The sequence below is a fragment of the Mesocricetus auratus genome, unplaced genomic scaffold (genome assembly GCF_017639785.1).
Source record: "Mesocricetus auratus isolate SY011 unplaced genomic scaffold, BCM_Maur_2.0 Super-Scaffold_100013, whole genome shotgun sequence".
Classification (NCBI taxonomy): domain Eukaryota; kingdom Metazoa; phylum Chordata; class Mammalia; order Rodentia; family Cricetidae; genus Mesocricetus; species Mesocricetus auratus.
Genome location: NW_024429196.1, coordinates 76020504 through 76041634, shown reverse-complemented (window position 1 = coordinate 76041634; position 21131 = coordinate 76020504). Strand labels below are relative to the sequence as shown.

General features: G+C 51.7%; 1 protein-coding gene across 4 annotated transcripts in view; it reads left to right on the top strand.

Moving 5' to 3' along the window:
- Window positions 1–21131, top strand: part of LOC101833610 (core histone macro-H2A.1) — a 60669-nt gene that overhangs the window by 4830 nt on the left and 34708 nt on the right. For all 4 annotated transcript variants that reach the window (XM_040756063.1, XM_040756061.1, XM_040756059.1 and 1 more), the window contains exon 2: window positions 4224–4428. In XM_040756063.1, the coding sequence (XP_040611997.1) occupies window positions 4257–4428 (172 nt within the window). In that variant the 5' untranslated portion in view covers window positions 4224–4256. The remainder of the gene's footprint in view (window positions 1–4223; window positions 4429–21131) is intronic.

Genomic DNA, 21131 nt, shown 5'->3' with positions numbered 1-21131 from the left:
AGAACATCACATGGCTTGGGACAGGGATTGTGTGTGTGTGTGTGTGTGTGTGTGTGTATGTGTGTATGTGTGTGTTAAACTCTCTTCCTCTAAAGGCACCAAGGTCTAGTCGTGGGAACAAGTCCATGTATTGACCTTACCTAATCCTAATCACTTCCCAAAGGCACCACCTCTAATCGTATTGACAGATTAAATTTTTATCCTCTGAATACCCAGAGCTATAGGAAGCTTCAGAGACACGGAAACCACAAGGTAGAAGGATGTGACCCAGAGATCCCGTAGGATGGGTGGTGGCAGGATCTTCATGTCCTGGACTGGTGACAGCAGAGGGGTGGCTAGCAGCAGTGGTAACTGGATGCATCCTTAGTGTCTTCAGAGTGTTTGGGACACTCAGTGGATGGATCCTTTTGGATGACTGAACAGGGTACCACCCTGGATGGTGAGCACAGCAAGGACAGAGATATTTCTCTGGCCAAGCAATATAGCTGTTCTTCTGGGACAGCGGCAGTGTCCTGAGAAGAGGCGGAGTGCCTGGAGAGTCATCTTGTCCACGATGTAGGACTGTCCTTCCCTCAGATCAGGCTGCGTGTAGGACGCAGGTTACCCTGGGCTTGCTGTTTACACCATGGCTTCAGAGTCAGCTTGCAAGCTGGGTTGTCACATGGTCTAGCACAGCCTCTCTTGCAGTTACATGTCAGTGTGTAACTGAGTTCTGACTGATGGATCATGAGCAGTAGTGGTGTGCTCACCTTCAGTCCTCACCTCTAAAAATTCGTGTGTTACCCTCCCTGATGTTTCCCCTTCCATGGCAACAGTGGGAGCCCGGAATCAAAGATGGCAAAATCAGAGGTGAGGAGGGTCTGAATCCATGAGTCATGGAGATGTGACCACCAGTCATTGAGACCTTTTCTGGATGTATTTGCTTCTCTGGTGCTACCATGAGCTGTCCGAGGCTAGGTAACTTTACAAAGAAGTTCACGTAACTCACAGTTTTGAAGGTTCTTGAGTGTGGTGCCAGCCTCGGCTTAGCTCCTGATGTGTATTACGGCGTTGGAGCATGAGCATGATCATATGGTAAGAGAGGAAGGCAGAGGAGTCTGAAGGAGCCAATGCTAGAATCCTCTAGTCCCTCTTCTTAAAGTTGACACCCTTTACCACCAACATGGAGACTAATCTAACACTTGAGTCCTTGGGGGTCATCGTATTGAAACCATAGCAGGGATTTTTATGAGTGAGAAGTAACTTGGAGGGGATTACCTAATGTCAGCTTAGCAGTAGTGCCCTGACCAGGGCAAGTGTAAGGCTTGGCCTGCAAGGAGTTGCTGTTTCTTGTCTTACCTCTACTGGGACATGGCTAACAGCCGAGCAGTGGCTGAGTGTCAGCCCCTTGCTCACACACTCAACCAATTCCCCACCAACACTTTAAGGTCCCTCCTACCATCGTCTCTGACTGACAGGTGAAAACAAGAGCTCAAGGGTGTGAGCCACTTGACCAAGGCCACATGCCCACTAGTGGTAGAGCCGTATTAGGAACAGGTCAGGTTGATGTGGAACTTCTTATTATCGATCACGGTGCCCAATAACCTCTTCTCCATGGCCACTGCCCCCACACTGGAGCTGAGCTGGAGCCGCCCATACCCCAGAGACCTCAGAGCAGGTAGGACCTCACACACACACACACACACACACACACACACACACACACACACACACACAGGCTTTGCTGGAGACGACGGGTAGGAAGTAATCAGGCAAAGGATGCTTAGAACCCACCACACACTGCTGGAGGTAAGGAGGCCCCGCGATGAGTCACCTGCAGTGGTCCGCATGCAGTCACTTGCTTTTCAGTTGAATTGGGCATGCACATATGCGTACTGACACAAGGCTATGGGAACACAGAGCAGTGGTCATTCTGGCTGTGACCAGGGCCAAGAAGGGTGTGTGTGTGAACCTCCATTGGGCAGGCTGGCAGGAGGACAAAGGGCATTCCAGGTGGAGACACAGCATGATGGGTTCAGGGTGTCAGAGGTGGCCCGGGGCTCCTGAGCCAACAGTGCTGTGGAAATAGGTAAAGGTGCGTTTTCAGAGCTCAAGGAGATGGGGAGGAGGGCAGGGGTGGCTGTGGCGTCTGGAGAAAGCCTGCTATTAAGTTCAGTGAGAGGTAAAAATCTGAAGCACGGCAGGGAGGGGCACAGGTGAGGGGGTGGAGCTTTGCAGATGGGTGGAGCAGAACTGCTATGACTTGGGGGCTAGCAGGAAGTAGGGCCACACTTCCTCCTGCTTGGGTTGTGTGGTACACAATATTGCCTGTGATGGGGTCTAGAGACCCAGAGCACTTTATGGCGCCCTTGGAACTGATAAGTAGGCCTTTGTCATAGGGGTCTGGTAGCCAGATGTACACTGACATAGGGGCAGAGTGTCACTAACTTTTTTGACATAAAGACTATTGGCTACTGCCAGAGAAGAACTTTCCAGGTCCTGGTACTTACGTCCTCCTGTGAACACTGCCATCTACAGAGGCAGTCCAGACATACCTGTAGGTCTTCTGGCATGCCATAAAGGGGCTAAGCTTCTGCCAGGCATCCCTGACCACAGGCTGCTCCTGCTGGAGGAAGGGAGAGACACCAGCAGCAAAAGCTCTGAAGATCTTGGGTAGTTGGTCTGTGAAACACATTTGCTGGCACAGTGAGGGCTCCTGGCAGAGGCTGGAGCTGCCCAGCATGCCCAGGATGCCCTCACAGCTGCGGCTCTGGCAGGCAGACGATAGTGTGGACCACAGACCCCAAGATAAAGCTGAGTGTCAGAATGACAAGAACTCACAGCCCTTCATGCTCCTTAGAACTGGAAGGCCCCCACATCGTGGAGCCTGACCCTAGTGTCTCAGTGATGGGAGACCTAGACTCACCCAGTGTCTCTCACAGGCGTCCCTCACAACCCATTGTCAGCACCTCGCACTGGCTTCACACTCCAGTTTTACATTTGTTAGAGTTAGGATGTAAGCGACTACAGGCTTATTATTAATCATCTCTCTCCCCACCACCTTGGGAGGGCAGGGACCACATCGGCCTAGCAAAGTCCCCGTAGTGTACACTTGTGGACACGTTTGCCGCCCTACAAGTGCGGTCAGGTTCAGCCCTCCCTTCACTGCAGTCTGCAGGGGAAGCAGGAATCAGGGCCATCACCGCTGTTGCCTGAAGCTCACGGAGCCGAGATTATGGACAGCCGGATCAGGGATGATTGGCAGCGTACAAAAGGAGGGGCTAAAGGAGGCCCTGACAAAGAAAAGCAGGAGAACCTGCATGGGTGCCCCACGGATCCCTGTGTCAGAGCTTAGCTCTCCGTGATGTGAAGCCAAGCTAGGCCTGGGTTTCTAGGGCATTGCATGGGGGTGACCAACGATCGTGACTCTTGGGATTTGTGCTGGTCCTCATACGCTTTTAGACCAGGACTGGGACATACTCAGATGTGCGTGCGACAAGACTGACCGGCCTACCGGGTAGAGAGTAGAAGGAGAGCCGGTACGGGAAGGAGACCTTTGCAGCTGCCTGTGACCGCGTAGTTAACATCCAACGAGCTGTGTGCCGTCGTGGCAGGAGCTGGGTGAGGGTCGTGTTGCTGGGAGTAGGTGAAAGCAGAGCCGGAGACGCCTCCTTCGCCAAGGCAGCCCCGGTGGACTGCGTGTGCTCAGGAGGCCTCTTTCAGCTATCAACCTGCCGTACCTGGCTGTCGTAGGCCAGAGTCCTGGGGGAGATAACACAACTTTCATTACAGAATCCAGCCTCTTGGCTGTGTGTCCTTGTTCTGGGTGAAGACCATAGTTTTCTTTCCTTATAACTACAGATGTGTTGTTTCTGTCTGAAGTGCATAAAAACACAGTCACTAAAGAGGTGTAGAACATAACGAAATTCTGCTATTTTTATTATTTTTACACCATGAGGCGTAAAGGCAAGACACTTGCGAGCAGTCATTGTCAGCATAACATTTAAACAGAAGTGACCCATAAAATCGTTGTCACAGAATAAAATGCACATTCTGTATATTTTCTTTGCAAGGCTCAGACAGTTCCTTCCGAGCTCATAAATGACCCCGCAGGCTCAGTGGGCTCAGCATCTGCCTGCTGTGTCTGTTACCTGTTCCCATCAAGAGACCACAGCGTACGTGGGAGATGGGTAGTGAGTGAGCTGTCCCCAGCGGCCCTGACTGTGCGCCTCTTGCCTCCACAGTGAATTTGCTGATCTGCCTCGGGGGCCACCGCCATGTCGAGCCGAGGTGGGAAGAAGAAATCTACCAAGACCTCTCGGTCAGCCAAGGCAGGCGTCATCTTTCCCGTGGGGCGGATGCTGCGGTACATCAAGAAAGGTCACCCTAAATACCGGATCGGCGTGGGGGCACCTGTGTACATGGCTGCCGTCCTGGAATACCTGACAGGTGAGTGTCCCCAAGCCGGCTGTGGCGGCACCGGTGGGGTGGACCTGGTGGGTCTGTGAGGACCTGCAGGCTCTTTTCCTACTCAGAGAAACTTCACCAAAATAGAACAGGAATCGTTTTTGTTTTTTTTTTTTTAACCCAGATCTGCTAACATTATACCTCAGCTACCTGCCCCTCTCCCATGCTTCTTGGACACAGATTCTTCTGTGTGTACTTTTGGCTGCCTCATTTTCAAGTTTGTGGGGTTACCCTGATAACATCATCTATGACTCTGGACTCCTTTCTTGGCTGAGGATCTGTTCCAGTGTTTTGGATTGCACAGGTCCATCAGGTTTGCCTAGCTCTGTTTCATCCTGAATGACTCCAGGTTTTAGTTGTTTCCAAGTCTTCGTCGCGTTGACACGTTAAAGCATCCACGCCACTTACCTTGCCGAGTGTTCGTTCTTTGGTCTGGGTCACTCTCATAATAGGAACTTTTAGACCTTGCTTTGCAGGTGAAGCAGGGGTGGTATTGACTCTTACTCTCTCTGCACCTGGGCGGAGTTTGTCTTGTTCCTCGTTCAATCGAGGAGGCAGCTACCAGCTTCCTGCACATCTCTTACACAGCTGTCTTCACCCAGTGTCTTTAGTCTCCCGGGATGACCTTAGCCTCAGGGAGCCCTTAGACCACGGCGGTTATGTTGAACAAGGATTTGGGAGTTTGGATTGTTCATTCTATTGAAGCAAAGTCTCATGTAGCCCAGGTTACCCCCGACTCTACATACAGAGCTGAGAATGACCTTGAAATCTATGGTGGTTATGAAATAGAGGTTTTCATTTCCGTTTCCTCCATCCTGTCTACCCTAGGTGGCCTTCTTCTGTCAATCCGATGTTCTCCACTCCCGATGCCGTTCCCTTCTTAGTTTTGTGCTGTCCCTATTGGCTCATGATTGTGTGACTTGGTGTGTAATTCTCTGCTTACGCCATTGCTCATTTTAGTGCTCAAACTGGCCCAAGGTGGAGGGAGAAGCCGCTCCTTATGCTTCTGTCCCATGTCCTCGATGTATTCTGTATGTGTTCTTGCCATTGAGCCCAGGGGGTGCCATAGTCTCACCCTGAATGCTTCTGTTTCCAGTCTTGGAGTCAGACACTTCTCAGAGGCCTGCGGTCCTTCGCACAGGTCTGATCTTACATCGTGGCCGCATCGTGGGAGGCCAGCTGGGCAGGGACACATTCTGTCCCTGTTTTTAGTGAGGGGAAACAAGGCCCGGGAGCATAAAAGGACTTGCCTGGTCCGCACACACCCTTTAAGGGGCTCAGAAGGCCCCAGAAGCTGCTGTCTTCTGTAACGTCACTTAATAACCGGGTGAGCTTCCTGGGCACTAGGAAGTAGACCCCTTCTTCTTGTGGCTGCCTCCCCTCTAAGAAAGAGAAGAGACTGGGCTCGATAGGGCACCTCTTCTGAACCGGGACAGCTAGCTGCTGGACTGCTCCCGGGTTGCCCACGCCTCTACCCATGGCAAGCTTCAGGCCTGGAGCAGGCACAGTCATGAGGGAGGCGACATTCTCATGATCGTCAAGCCTCAGAAAGTTGTCATTTTGGAAGTCATGAGACGTTTGCACATATTTTGGGACTTTCGACTTTCTGCCTGGGAAGTATGCTCACAGGTGACAGACCTGGTAATATGAGCTGGGCATGACCCTCACTCTGTAGATAAGGACGGAAACAGAGGCCTAGAGTTTGGGTGGAGTACCAGTGCGCTTCCTTGTCCTGTGATAAAACATTGACTAAAAGCAGCTTGTTGGAAGGAGAGAGCTTATTTAGCTTACAGGTTATAACCCTTCATCAGGTGAGGCCGAGGTGGAATTTGGGGTAGGAGCTGAGAATAGAGCCCGTGGAGGAACACGGCTTGCTGGCTTGCTCTGCATGGCTTACTCAGCTACCTTTCTTACACAGCCTGCTGGGGTCAGCTCTTCCCAGGGATGTCAGGTTGATAAGTGACACTGGCCGTGACTGGGAAACGATGTGTAGCATTGGCAGTCGACCAGAGGGATGGGTGGAGTGGCTGGGGAGAAAGCAGAGGACTTTGTAGTTTCACGTACCAGTTTACCTGCATTTCTGGGCCCACTTTCCTTATTGCTCAAATGGAGGCAGTTACCCCTGCTCCACTAATTCCAGGCTCTGTGAGCGGCACAGCGGCTTCTTTAGAGCAAGATGGGAAAGCTGTTGTCTTGGCCTCCTAGAACCATCGTGCCCCTGCTGCCGCAGACACTCCCAGGGGGTCAAATGCAGCGTGGGTTTCATTTCTCCCCTGTAGCTTCTGCTGTTCCGTTAGTGAAGTGTGAGGGGTCAGTCCCGCCGCCGCTCCGCCATCTGAGGCAGCTGCTACCTGTTGGCCCACGAGCATCCTTATAAGTCTCTGGTCTTTGCCTGCCTCCCTTATGAACGTGAGCCCGCTTGCTTAGGAGACCGAAGTGAAGATCCTTTACCTGGGTCTGGAGACCTTGACCGTGCTGCCCCTACCCTGACCCCTGCTGCCGTGGCCGTGCGTGGTGGTGCTCACAAGGGAGAGCGGATCCGCCAGGGCAGCTTGTGACCGGCTGGGGAAGCAGCTCCTGCACGATGAAGTGTGAGCTGCTTTGTGTTCTGTGAGGTTCTTCCAGTAGGGCCGCTGCTAACTGGATACACGCTGCATCTGCCTGCACACAGCTTTAGTCCCTGGCATGAACATCCCCTGACGCTGCCCGCCACATGCCTGGCCCGTGTAACTCAGGAGGATGTCGAGAGTGGTCAGCACTGTGCTATCCCTGTGAGGTCACTGCTTCCTGCTTCCTAATGGAGAAGAGTCAGATGGGTGCAGGGGTTGTGCCCAGCGAGCACCCCTCAGGGCAGTGTCGCGTGCACCGTGACTGCTCTCAGAAGCTAGCAGCACTCCACCTGTCGGGTCAGAATGTGACGCGCAGGGATGTCTGGAAGTTTTAGGTGAAAAGAGCGGTGGACCACATCTCCTTTCTGTTCTTCCCTTTGCTTTTGTTTTTACTGAAGACCTTTTCTCATCCATCCTGCACATTTATTAAGTGTCTGCTGTTTGCCAGGCACCGTGCAGAGTGGTGGGCAGAACGGAGCGGGCACCGCTCTGTGGAGCTCTGTCCAGATTAGCTGCTGTGTGCAGAGTGCGCATGAGCCAAGGAAAGGGATGCCTGGCCAGCCCTGGGCCTGCGGAGTCACCATCAGGGAAAGCTTTAGGGGGCCGGAAGGTGAGGTCAGCATAGGCCTGGGAAGGCCTCGGTGTCAGACTTTACTGCAAGAGTTGGGACCCCGTGCTCCTCACCTGCTGGATGCTGGTCCCACACTCAAGCATGAGAAAGGTAGAGAAGGAGGGAGGAACGGGGGTCGCCTTCTGTCAGTTTGGAGTCTGGTCAAGCTGAGCATCAAATGCTGTGCTGTGACACAGGGCGGGTGTCAGAGGGAAGTCTCATTCACCTACCAGGTGCCAAGTCCTCATAACAGTGTACTCCATGTGCCAAAGGAGAGCACAAGAGAGCAGGAAGTTTCCACAAGTTCTATTCGGAGGTGACTGGGCTGCCACCTCCCTTAAGGATGGTAAAGGGAGCCGTCCTTGCCCACTGTGACTTATCCGTCCAACTGACTCACCCACCTGGTCTCCCCAGGCACCCACAGGATGTCTTAATACTGTTGCTGAACTCTTCCAGAAGCCTCCATCATTGGATACCTCAAGACACTTCCTTGGCAAACTCTCTCAGCTGGTGCTGAAGTTTCCCCATGTCTTGGATTCTGGAACATTCTTGGAAATGTGAAGGATTTCTCGGGCTATGGAGGAGCTGAGAGGGCCTGTTATTCCAGAGCTGAGGCCTCATCAGCCTGGGAAGGTGCTGAGCTGCTGGTGCCCTGAGAACCAGAGGCTAGGAGCATGTTACACCCTGTGGAGATTGTATTTTCAGGGCCAGCCACGCAACTTGTCTTTCCTGTTCCTCTTAAGGATGAAGGGATGTGAGAAGGTAGTAATGCGTCTTGCTCTGAAACTTGAAGCTGGTGTGTCGGTTCCTACTCCTGGGCGAGGGTCCCAGTTGTCTGCCAAGGTCAGGAGTAAGCACCATGTGGAAGAAGTCTGGGTCTAACAGCCTCCTTCCCCAGACCTCTGCACTGTGGTCCTGCCTGGGTCTAACAGCCTCCTTCCCCAGACCTCTGCACTGTGGTCCTGGCTGGCCCAGCCTTTCCCCAGGCCCTGTTGGAAGTGTGCAGGGCAGTGCACCTGTCCCTGGAGAGCTTCAGCTCTGCTGTAGAACCAGCTTCCTGGCTCTTGGTCTCCCAGCCTCACCCCTTGAGAGCGCTGTGTACACTCAGTGTAGCTTGCATTTCATAATACGCAATCAGCAACAGAATAAAACAGTGTTAACATGAGGGACAGTGAGCAGTCAAAGGCAGATTCTACCCAGCCACCATCTTTGACCCCGTGGTATTGGAGACCTTGGAAAAAAGATTTATTTCCTTTTGACTCGTGTGTATACGCTTGTGTGTAGGGTGTGGGGAGAACTCTATGTGAGTGTGAGAGCAGGTGCCTGCAGAAGTCAGAAGAGGGCATAGGATCCCCCGGAGCTGCCTGTCTCGGGGGCTGCTGATGGAGCTGGTCCTCTGCCGGAGCCGCAGCCACTGCTAACGCTACCACCTTCCCAGCTCACTGGGGAACTTTACGATGAATGACACTTTAAGGAGATTTGGCTCTTGCTGCAGTCCCAGAAAACCAAAGAGCCTCTCCCTGAGCTCACCACAGTGTCAACAGTGGGAAGTGTGATGTAAGAAATGGGACTTGGGGCTTGGAGAGATGGCTCCATGGTTAAGAGCACGGACTGCTTTTCCAGAGGACCCAGGTTCAATTCCCAGCACCTGTGTGGCAGTTGCAATTGTCTGTAACTCCGATATCAGGGATCTGATGTCTTCAAGGGCACCAGGTATGCGCCTGCTGCACAACCATGCAGGCAAAACACTTTTACATATACAATAAATAAATCTAAAATATATATAAAAGACATGGGACATTCTTCGGCTCCCCTGGAATTCCCATTGGTGTAGGGTGACATTTAAGGATAGTATAATGTCTGTGGCTAAAATCAGGGCATGACCAGATTCATACTTTCTTAAAAAGGAAAAAAAGAAATGCCTATATGAATGCTTTGATATGGCACGGCCAGGGACACAAGCCCGGAAGAGGTAGCTTCTGAAGAGGGCTAAGAGGGAGACACAGAGTATCACCTTAAAGAATGAACTGTGGTCTGGCTTAGCATTGACTTTCCAAGCTGGGCCTGGGAACACCCAGGTCTCCTCCACAGAGAACCTGTAGTGCTGAAATACCTAAGTTAGATGGTCACCTTGGGAAGGTGTATGCTCATGCTATGTGAGCTACTCTTGCACTAAGTTAGGGAGGGACCTAGACACTGGGCCTGGAGAGCAGAGCTCTGTCTCAGGAAGCTTGCCCTGGAAGGAAGAGCCTTTGTGGCCTCTCAGCCCGAGCCCTGAGAGAACAGGCCTGGTTCTTCCATGATCGGACCACTTTGCTGCTGATGTCCAGACACCCTGGTGTCTAACCTGGTCATACACCTTGTTCTGTATTTAACTCTCTAGTGACCTTAGCCAGCGTGTCAAAATGAAGTCCACCAGCAAAGGGGTCGTGCAGGCAGGTGAGCAGCGTGGGAAATGGCGGCTGCTGGCTCCCAAGACAGACCACCCGTACAGGACCACTGATTGGAGTCAAAGCTGGGCTGTTTAGAAACCTACTGTCATCATGCTATGTGGCCCTTGTAGGCTGAGGTGGCGGCCTGTGGCTCTTCAGTCTTGCTTGGGTCAGACGTGCACAATGTGTAAAGTGATGAGGACGCCCGTCAGCATGGGCACATTGCTGCTCCCCTACTCTCTCATCCCTCTTCCCAAGGCCTGCGGCGCCCTCCCCCATGTCTCTAACCTTGGTCCTTCCCTCTCATGGCCAGCCCTGCAGGTCAGACTCTGGTCTAACAGCTACGAAGTTTCAGGGCTAGCTCCTGACTTGGAGAAGCAGCCCCTTCCCCGGGGGGGGGGGGGATCTGATGACCACTGTTCAGCTTGGATGAGGTTTGGGACCTGGGCCTGCCTGCACTAAAACCCCAAGACAAGGCACAGCTGCTAGATGTGTTCTACCCACTGGGTTTGGCTGCCAAAGTGGTCATCTTCACCCATGCAGCCTGTGTGGCTTCTGGTCTCTTAACTCCACCTAAATGCCGCATGTGCCGCTGCCCATTCCCACCCCACCTCCAGGGGGAGAGAGCTCTCCTGGTAGCAGCGTACCTTGCCACACAGACATGCCTTGCAACTAGCAACTGTCACGCCTGCCACTCTGGAGAGAAAAAGGATCCTACAAACTGAAGATTGGCTTAGGCGCGGCCTGCAGTTAATCTGTCACTTTCTTTGAAAAATGAGTCCCGATCTCTTTTCTGCTTTCCTTTCTGGGACACCCCAGTGTGTCCTGGACTAACACAGCTAAAAATAGAGTAGAAAGAGGCATGGATTCAGGCCGAGCGCTGAGATGATGCTCCACAGCCTTGGAATGTCTGCATCCCCTGCCTGCATGACGGCTCATGACACTGTGTTCCTCAGAGGCCAACACCTATCTCATTTTCCTTAAAGCAAAACTCAGAAATGAGAAGCCAGACATTCTAAGGCGCCAGGGTTGCAGCAAGAGGAAAGCTGGCTGCCAGAAGTTAGAGTTCACTGTGCAGAGGGCATTCGGAGCCTAGCTTCCTTCCCTGGCGTTGTGAGTACTCTGTGTTGGAGAGTTCAGGGGACTGAAATGCACTTGTAACCCCACCAGCCAGAGGGAGCAGCCGACTCCGTGGCTTCTGTGTGCCAGAGTGAACAGCTTTAGTCTGGTTGCCGCTAACATGAACTATCCGTGTTCTTTGTTGGTAACAAATTACAGAATTAGTGCACAGTCTTGCACAGTGGACTTTGAAGTGACTGAGGAGCTGAGGCCACCTGCGACCTCAGTCCTTCATCTCCTGAGGGGGGTGGATAACTCCTAGGAGCCCTTGAACAACTGAAGGAGCGATGTCAGCATCTAAAGGGTTTCTTTGGGGTGTGCATGCTTTGGGGCTAGGGGGAAGAGCCTGGAAGCTGAGGGTGGGCCTCACCCAAGATGCGGAGCTGCAGCAGAGACTGGCTTCCTCCACTGCGCATGCATCTGCAGAGCTCCCAGACGAGTCCTTAGTGTCCTTGATGGGGCTCTAGTTAGTTCCTTCCTTATTTCTTCCTTTCCTTTTTACTTTTGATTTTTGAGATAATATAATTACATTTTCCCCTTTCCTACCCCCCCAAACCCTCCCCACTTGTCTTCAAATTCATGGCCTCTTCTTTCATTGTTACTGCACGAATATATGTATGTTATTTCCATCTGTATTTCTAAATATAACCAGCCCAGTCCGTATGTTACTTGTATGTACGTTTTCAGAGCTGACCATTTGGCACTGGACAAACAATTGGTGTGCTTTTCCCTGGTGAGGAACACCTCTCCGGCTCCCAGCCTTGTGGAATTTTCTATGTCCACCTTGTCGTGTCCACCGGTGTCATCCTTGCCCAGCTCACGCCTGGGCAGTCATGGTGACACTTTATGGGTGTAGCGTCTGGCATTACTAGGAGATACAGCAAATTCCCTGCTCCTCTGGCTCTCACACTGTTTAGCCCTCTTTCCCGCAGTGTTCCCCGAGCCTCAGGTGCGGGAGTGCCTTGTAGGTACGCCCACTCAAACTGGGCCCCGCAGCTCTGCATTCTGATTGGCTGTGGTTTCTCTGCTCTTTGATGAGGGCTGAAGATTATACCTACCTGTGGGTATAAAGGCTTGTGTAGATTGCTATTAGGGATTACACTGGCTAATCTGGCTTTCCTAAAAGTCCGTGGATTTTGTCCGGGGGCAGATGGGACATGAGCATTCTGCAGCAGTACCAGGTTCCCATTCTTTCCCAGGACTCAGGGTTGGATCACAACATTTACATCAGACTTCATTTATATTATAAATTAGTGCTTAGGCTTCTTTGTATGTTTATTGTTTTGAAACAGGGTCTCATCCTGTAGCTCTGACTTGCCTGGAGCTCATTGTGTAAATGCGTCTGGTCTCAAACTCACAGAGATCTGGCACTAAAGGTGTGTGCCACCACACTCAGCACCGTCACTCCCCCCTGTTTGGAAGCCTGTAGGCCAGGCTGTCCTAGAAATTACTGTGTATCCATGTCTGGTAGGTGACCTTAAACTCAGAATCCTCCCACCTCAGCATCCCCCGTGCCGAGATTGTAAGCAAATACCCCTCACGCTCAGCTCATTGGTCCTCTTGACTGCATCTTTTCTTTTTAATGTGGCTCTGGGATGACCCTAGGACAGTGCTGGACAATGCTTTGCCATCGAGCTTCGTCTCCAGCCCTTGACAGTGTCCCTCACAGGACAGAACAAATTCCTTTCGATAAAAGCTAACCTATCAGTTCTTTCTTTCACAGATGGGCCTGTAGTGTGCTCACCAAACCCAAAGACATCTAGGTTTTCTCCTTTCCCTTCTAGGAGTTTTTTGGTTTTTGTTTTCTACAGTTAGGTCTGTGGCCTATTTTGAGTTTTTTTTCCCAATAATGTAACATCCCTGTTGAGACTAGTTGTTTATATAGATATTCACACATTATAGTATACTTGTTGAAAACCTCTGCCTTATTGAAGATAAACCAGGGAGCTTGAAAACTTAGAGCATGGAGGCTCACTGTGTCTTCATGGTCTCTCTCTTTTTAAAAATATCTGGTTTCCATCCTGACTGCAGTTTCCTCCCAATCCCTTCCCCCACCTCCCTCTGCCTGCCTCATCTCCTCTTCCTCCGCTTCTGTTAAGAAAGGGCAGGCCCCCATGGATATCAACAAAGCAGGACATCCCGAGGTTCAGTAGGACTGAGCAGCACCTTGCCTTATATAAGGCTGGGGGAGGCAATTCGGTATGAAGAACAGGAAATCCAGCAAAAGAAACCAGGCAGCCCCTGCTCCCACTGTTCATGGCCCCACAAGAAGACTAACTATCCAACTGTCACGTATACGCACAGGGCCTGGGTCAGTCCCACGCAGGCTCCCTGCTTGTCAGTTCAGTCTCTGTGGGCTCCTATGAACCCCGGTTAGCTGGATCTGTGGTTTTCTTGTGGTATCCCTGGCCCCTCTGGCTCCTACACCTCTTCCTCCCTCTCTTCAGCAGGATTCCCCCAGCCAGGCCTAATGTTTGGTGGGTCTCTGCATCTGTTTCCACCAGTTGCTGATAAAGCCTCTCTGATGACCTTAGGGTAGTCGCCAATCTGTGAGAATAGCAGAATATCGTTAGATTGACTTTTTTTTTCTAGTCATGTTTGGTTCTATTCTAGATAACTGGGCCATCCAGCCTCGGGGTCTCAGCACTCCAGGCAGAGTCAGGGGGTGGCGTGGATTTCAGGCTGGACCAGTCATTGTTTGGCCACCCTTACCCCAGCCCATCCCATTGGCAGGACAGACTATAGGTCAAAGGTTATGTGACTGGGTTGGTGTCCAGTGGAAGTCTTGCTTGGTCACACGAGGTGGCCAGTTCACTCTACATACGTGTTATTTCTAGGAGTCTTGGCGGTGGCGGGGGGGGTGTCATCCTTGTTCACCTGCGAGTTTCCATTGTACCAGGTTTCAACGTGACTCTGAAATGATCCCTTTTCCACTGGTTTCTTTCAGTTCTCTCCCTCCGTTCACGGTATCTCTTGAAGGGGCCATTCTGTTCACGGTATCTCTTGAAGGGGCCATCTGACATTTTCATTTATGCTACCAGTATCTGCAGAAGAGCAGACAAGTTCTTCCGTAAGGGTCTGTTTTTCTTGGACCACGAGGAGCTTACAGCATGCCGAGATGTTTCTGTTTTCACAAAGCAATGGCACAACTTTTTTGTGCTTTCTTCCCCGGTGTCTGTTGATGGTAAGCGCTCTCAGGTTGTCGGTGGACTTGATGATATCTCAGTCTCTGTAGATCACAGGGTTAATACGTGTTAGGGTTTCATTCCACCTTCTCTGTTAACCTTTTTTCTTTCCAGTCTCTTTTTGAAGGTTCTAGATAAGCACTTCTGATCTGGGTGTGTGTCCTCTGAGTCTTTCCAGGTTATTAAGTCTCTCGTCAATGATATGTAATCTGTGGTCCAGTCAGTACATTTTACGTTGTAAAAAAGGTGTATGTGTGTTGGTGTGCAAGTGCCATGGGGCACGTCGGAGGTCGGAGGTCAGCTTCTGGGGTTCAGTCTCCACCATCTCCTTTTGAGGCGGGGTTCCTCGTTTCTGCTGTCACACTATGTACTCCAGGCTAGCTGGCCTGTAAGCTTCTGGCTGATTCTTGGGTCTCTGTCCCCCCATCTTGCCTTAGGAATGCACGTCACCTTGTGGGCTCTCTGTGGCCTCTGGAACTGAACATGGGTCATCAGACTGGAAAATGCTTTTGCCGCTGCACCAAGTCATCCCCAAGCTGGGCCGTGGCATTTACATTTCACTCCGATTTCTCTAAGTTCTGCTGGAGCTCTTAAAAATGTCAGCTTGTCTTTCTTTATTTATTTTAATATAATTTCTTGCTTTTACTTCATTTTTAGTTATCATTATATTCAAATAAATTTTACAGTTATTATATATTCTTTAAATAATGGTATGAAATCTTTAAAAAGATTTAATTTCATGCATGTGGGTGTTTTGCCTGTATGTGTGTACAGCGGATGTCAAATCCCTTAGAACGGAGTTTACAGGTGGTCGAGTCTCCACATGGGTGCTGGGGACTGAATCCAGGTCCTCTACAAGGGCAGGCAGTGCTCCTAACTGCTGAGCCATCTCTCCAGCCCCTGATATGACGTCTTCGTTAGTCCATTTCTGTTGGAGTGGACGTTGAGTGACTGTTCAGGAGGACACACACACACACTATACTTATTTGTTTTGTACATGTATATGTGTGTACATGAGCATGCTTCCATGGCACATGTGTGGAGGTCAGAGGTAACTTTTGGGAGTTAGGTTCCCGAGATTGAACTCTGGTTTTATCAGTCCTGGTGGAAAGAGTCTTTACCTGCTGAACCGTTACCCCAACCATATATACATATATACACACATACATACATGCATACACACATACACACATACATACATACGCACATACACACACACACACACACACACACACACACACTGTTTGACAGTCTGTACATGTAAGTAGTGCGTTTTCACTTCCGCTGCCCTTTCTGGTTCCTCTCCCCTTCTGCTGAACTCCACAGGTTTCCCTCCTCTGCTTTGTCTTTGCACACCTCTGACTTTAGTTAAGGTTACCTGTGTGGGAACGGATGGAGAGCACTCATTTACACAACTGAAAAAAATGCCCTGCTTTTAATGGTTTCGTTTTTTTCACATCCTTACTTTGAAGCACTTGAAATTTATCCTGATGGATGGTGTAAGATAAAAGATCCACCTTGGTTTTGTTTCATGTAGTAAGCTGGTTACCCCAGCACAATTAATTGAAGACCCCATGCTCCCCTGATCTGAGGTGATGCCTAGACTACACGTAGATTTCCTAGGATAACAAGGACTTCTGCTTTGTTGGTCTGTATCATTACATTTTTTTTCCTCATAGTGGTTTCTCATACCCGACGGGATGCATTGCCTTGCCTTTTTCCCAGTGTATTTTCTGTCGTAAATAAAAGTTCCCCTGGTAAGATTCACCTGACAAAGGATACTCAGGAGTGCCCAGCGTCTCCCCACTCTTTGTTTTTGATATATGTACTTTGTGAAGATAGTCTTTTCCTTTGGTATTCCAGAATAAACTCAGAAAACAGCACACATGGACTGATTCAGTGGAAGGACCCGAGGATCTTTAATGGCCCCTAACCCTTCTTGTCCCTTACCGAGCTCAGTCTTCACTTGCCTTGTCCCAGCATCCCGGGCCCAGCCTGGCCGCTCTCCTCCAGGATGGCAGTTTGTCCCACTGTCCGCACTGTGGCCAGAGCCTGTGTTCTGATCCATGAAACCAGGCCAGGGCCTTGGAGAACAGCCCTGAGTACGCCCTTCACATTTCCCGACCACACCAGTGATCAGGCCTCTCATTCAGTAACTCATCCAGAATGACCTACTTGTGACAGCCTCATGGCCAAGTGCACAAGCTGGAGTCAGGGTTTGTATCAGTGCCCCATGTGTCAGCCCTGTCTGAGGCCATCGCTGGGAGTCCAGTGCAGGGACTGTGCCTTCCCTCCCGTCTCTCCAGTAAGGCTCTGAGTTCCTCGCACGGGGCCTGGCCTCCCACAGCTGCTGGATAGTTCTTTATCGAAGGAGACAGTCAGGATGACAGTCCTCAGGAGAAGCGGGAGGAAGACTAGTCCGGATGATGAGCTGATGAACTTGAGGAGGGAGCGGGCGGCGGTGGTTTGTGCTGCCGGGGAAACTCGGGAGCCACTCTAGACCCAGGAGTTTTAAATGAAGCAGAAGGAGGACGAGCTGGAGAGGTGGGCTGCACCTGTGTGAGGGGGCACGTGACAGGGCCGCTGTTTCTGGCAGACAGGAGGGATTTAGAAGGCTCACACAGACTGCTCTTTCCTGTTGCTCCGGAACCACCGAGGTCTGTCAGCTACACCATGAGCATACACCATGAGCTACACCATAAGCTGCTAGGAGCCACCCAGCTGCTTAAAATTGTGACATCCCTAATGGGCCCCAGGACCTCCCTTACATCACCACCAGGAATTGCGTCTGAAAACTTACAGAGAGGAGAGGGAAGTAGGTAAGAATTACGCATTGCCTCCCCCAAGATTTCCCCCTGAAATGACAGTGACCAGTGAGAGACATTTACAGTACTCTTGGTCTCTTGGTTCCTATGTCTAGCCAACCCAGAATTAAATACCATAAACACAAAACAAAAAACGAGTAACTTCTCAGAGCTATAATGGATTGCAGCAAGACCTACAGAAAGGTATCAATCACACTGAGCCCCCTTTCTGTCTTATCTCTTCCCACAGCCCCCTTCAGGTTCGCTTGCCAAGGGGACATAAGCCCTCCTGGGATTTGCCAGACGCTCCACTCAGCCTGCTCTCTGGCCCTACCTTCATGCTCTTCACCCCTTCTCTTCTGACCCCAGCCACTTCCTTATGAAGCCGTTGCATCTTCCATTTAGCGGCTGGAAAGTGTGTGGCCCCAGGTCCCCAGAGCTGCCCCCATCAGCAGCTTCCTGGGGGGTGTCCTCTCACTGCGTGGTCTGTAGGGGGCTGCTCTGTATCAGTGTAGACGCCTGACTCATTATAGCTCTCCCATCTCAGCTGGCGGAGCCCCTCTGCAAACAGCTGGCGATTGCCTGATGGGGTTACTTGCAGTGATCATTGGTAGCTGAGGTAGACTGTGGTGAAATTTTATCTGTCGTCGTCTTTGTAAATCTGAACGCTGACTGCTGAAAGTCAGTGTCTGCATTCATTGAGAAAACCCTGCCCTGCTCTCCCTCCCTCGGGCCCCACCGGTCTCCAGTCTAGATTCAGGGACTGGCTCGCCATGATATTTTGTTGAGTGTCAGGCAAGTGCTTCTGAAGGTGGAGCAGCTTATGTTTGTTGACACTTGTGTGCCGGGCACCAGGGAAATGTTTTACGCGGGGCAACTCACTGAGTCCACAAGCCACCCAGAACTCCTCCAGAGCTGTCCAGTACAGTAACTCATCTCAGCCAAGAGCAGCTCTGCAGGCCTTCCCGGGGCGGAACCCCCAGCAATTAGGAGAACTGGGGACAGGACCACTGGCCCGCCTCCTCCCTCCTGGGCACTCAGGAGTACGAGTGTGTATCCAGCCCTTGTGCGCAGTGCAGGCTGAGCCTGCGGGGACAGGCTCCAGAGCAGTCACAGGTAACTACCAGAGAGTACACAGGGCCCCGCAGGGGCTGGAGGCACTTCTGTGGTCTGGTGTGGGCCAGGGAAACAGACGTCCGTCCATCGGGCAAGAGGAGGCTGCGGGATCACAGGCACAAGGGCCAGGTGAGGGGAGTCCAGAGCACGAGTGGGAAGCGGTAGGCGCACAGACGGCATGGTCCTTAGAGTGACAGGTGCCGGGGTTTCGGGAGGAACCACAGAGCACACCCAAGAGCCTCAGGAGAACCCCCACGGGAAAGCCTGCGCAGGCAGTAGGTGCGCACGGTTGTGTTGCTCAGGGGTGCTGGGGTGGGGGGCAGTGGGGGGCAAGAGACTTCTGGACCAGTGTCCCTCTTTGGCCCCTCAGAGAACGGAGAATGGAGTGCTGGGTGTATATAGAGCTTATGCAAATGTGCTGAGTCAGTGACCCCCAATGCCAGGGACCCACTGGCAGGACAAAGGCAGTGCTGGTGAGTGGAGGTGGCCCCAGGAGCAGCTGTGGCTCCTCTGGGGGTTCTTCTTTTGGGGCGCTCTCCTGCTGCTGCTGCTCTTCTAGAACCACTCAGCCCTGGAGAGCAACCCGAAGTTCCGCATGCTTGCAGCCTTGCCGTGAGAAGGCTGTGCAAGCGTGGAGGCGGTGCCCTAGCACTTGTGACTTGTGGCAGCATGGAGCAGCCCCGCCTTGCATTCACTCTTGTTAGGGTGTCTTTCTGCGTCTCCCTGACTTGTCTGATTCTGGTCCCCCATGGCCATGCTGCCTGTGTGAGTGTGTATCGAAGCCATCGTCCCCACAGCAACGCACAGTCTGCTGCTCTGTGCCTGGTTTTCCCTCTAGAAGTCCATCTGGGAAGTGGTACCAAGGAGGGGCTTTCTAAATGAACTTCCTCTACATTATGCTGTAAGTCATTTCATTTCAGCAGACATCTGATTGTTCACCCCTTCTCGGGCTGAATTAAGAACAAATGGCTTCCCATATTAAAACAAACATACACACTAACCATTCCCTTGTAAATTAATTTAGAGACCTTGGAAGTAAGTGACTGGTGTTGCAGGGGACCCTGCAGGTAGAAGGGGTTTGCTTAGGTCACTTACCTCCCTTTCCCTCCTCCCTGCAAGATTTCTGTAGCCTCGGCAGCTGGCTCTGGTTCTGCCCTACCTTGGTGCCCCCTGCTGGGGTCAGATGAAAGTCCCAGGCCCCATCCCCAGGCAGAGGCGGCCCGTGTGGCTGCCTGGGGTGCTGTGTTCCATCAAGGCAGGTCTGGCAGGACAGAGGTTAATAGAGTTCAAGTGCATTTTTGAAACATGTGTAAGCTGTTAGGTGTAACAGCACAGGGCGAGCTGCTGGGGAGGAAACTCCGGGTTCTGCTGCTCCTCTCCTGCTGTTGCTTTTCGGACGCACCTCTGCACCAGGCACTTAGATGGCAGAGACCAAGGGAAAGGAAGTCTAGCTGCTTGCCCTTGTAATCAGGGCGGCGCTGCTGCTCTCGCTTCCCCTTGCTCCCCCACCCCGCCACCCCTTCCCTGTGCCCCTCCCTCCTCTCCCCTCCCCCCCTGCATCATGAGGATATTGCAGTCTTAGTACATAGAAGCTCGCATTTACCAAGTCTACTAAGCATTTTAGTAGTAACTCAACCCTTACAAACCTCAGAGGTAACCCTAATCCTATTTTACAAAATGGGAAACCGAGGCTGGGTATTGTCTTGGCCGTGGCTGACAGCAAATTGCACCCACAGTGCAGTCATGGCCGATGCCCTTCGCCGCAGGCCAACTGGAGGTGGTGTAAGTCGGAGCTGCCATCTGTAGAGGTGAAGGAGGGGTCCCTGGCATTGGAGATACTCAAGCACTGGGCTTGGAAGGTGGGTTACAGTGAGGTGATACACTGCCAACAATTCAAGTGTCTCTTCTGTTACCATGCATGTCTCTTCAGAACGTGCATGTGACCCTGACATGTGAAAAGGGGGTGTCCAATGGAATGTACTTCAGAGGCTCCCAAATTAGGCTACAGCCCTGTCTTGTTGGTAGTGTTTGTGGGACTGCACCAGATGGCACCTAGTTCACAGAGCGACAGCAGGGATGCACTTGAGTGGGCCTTGTGGGGGCAGTGGAGCGGTAAAAAGTCTTTGCATTCAACAGAGAAAGACATCTACAATGCCTGCATAGCTTTTGCTTGTGGAATTCCCGGTTCCTCTGAGATCCCAGGGCCTAACGAGGGTGGGCTCTGGGACAGGCCAACACCAGGGGACTTTGCTGTGTCCAGAGCTTCACTAAGGGAACAACTCTGCCAGCCTTAGTCTCTGCCATTCCCCCACCTGGGAAGGCAGGGTAGGCAGTGGATTCTGTGGGAGACGTGGCAGCAGACAATGCAGGCCACTGAGGGAGCTGGAGAGGGCCTCTGTGGCCAGGACCCAGGAAGCTCTCAGCAGTCGCCCTCCAGTTGGGGCTGATCGGGTTAAGGCCTCCTGGAATGGTGTCCCGATTCTGAACTCAGTGAAGTCAATGGAGGGACGAGGAATCAAAAGAAACACAATAAACAGACAGCTTGCCGTGTTGTCGGCTCCGTAGCAGATATCAGCATTCTCCTTGGGATTACATGAGTATTTGCTCTCTTTGATTTCTGATTGTTCCTTTCAGTCTTTCTTTTGTTAGACGAGAGGCTTCAAACAGCTCTGTAAAAGCCCCCAGATTCTTTCCTGTTGCAAGGTTTGTGTTTGGAGCTTGGCTCAGCCTCACCACATCACCTGTTAGCTGTTAGTCTAATTCTGCAAGCCATGACTTCATCTCCCTGAAGGGAGGGAGATGGGATGCCT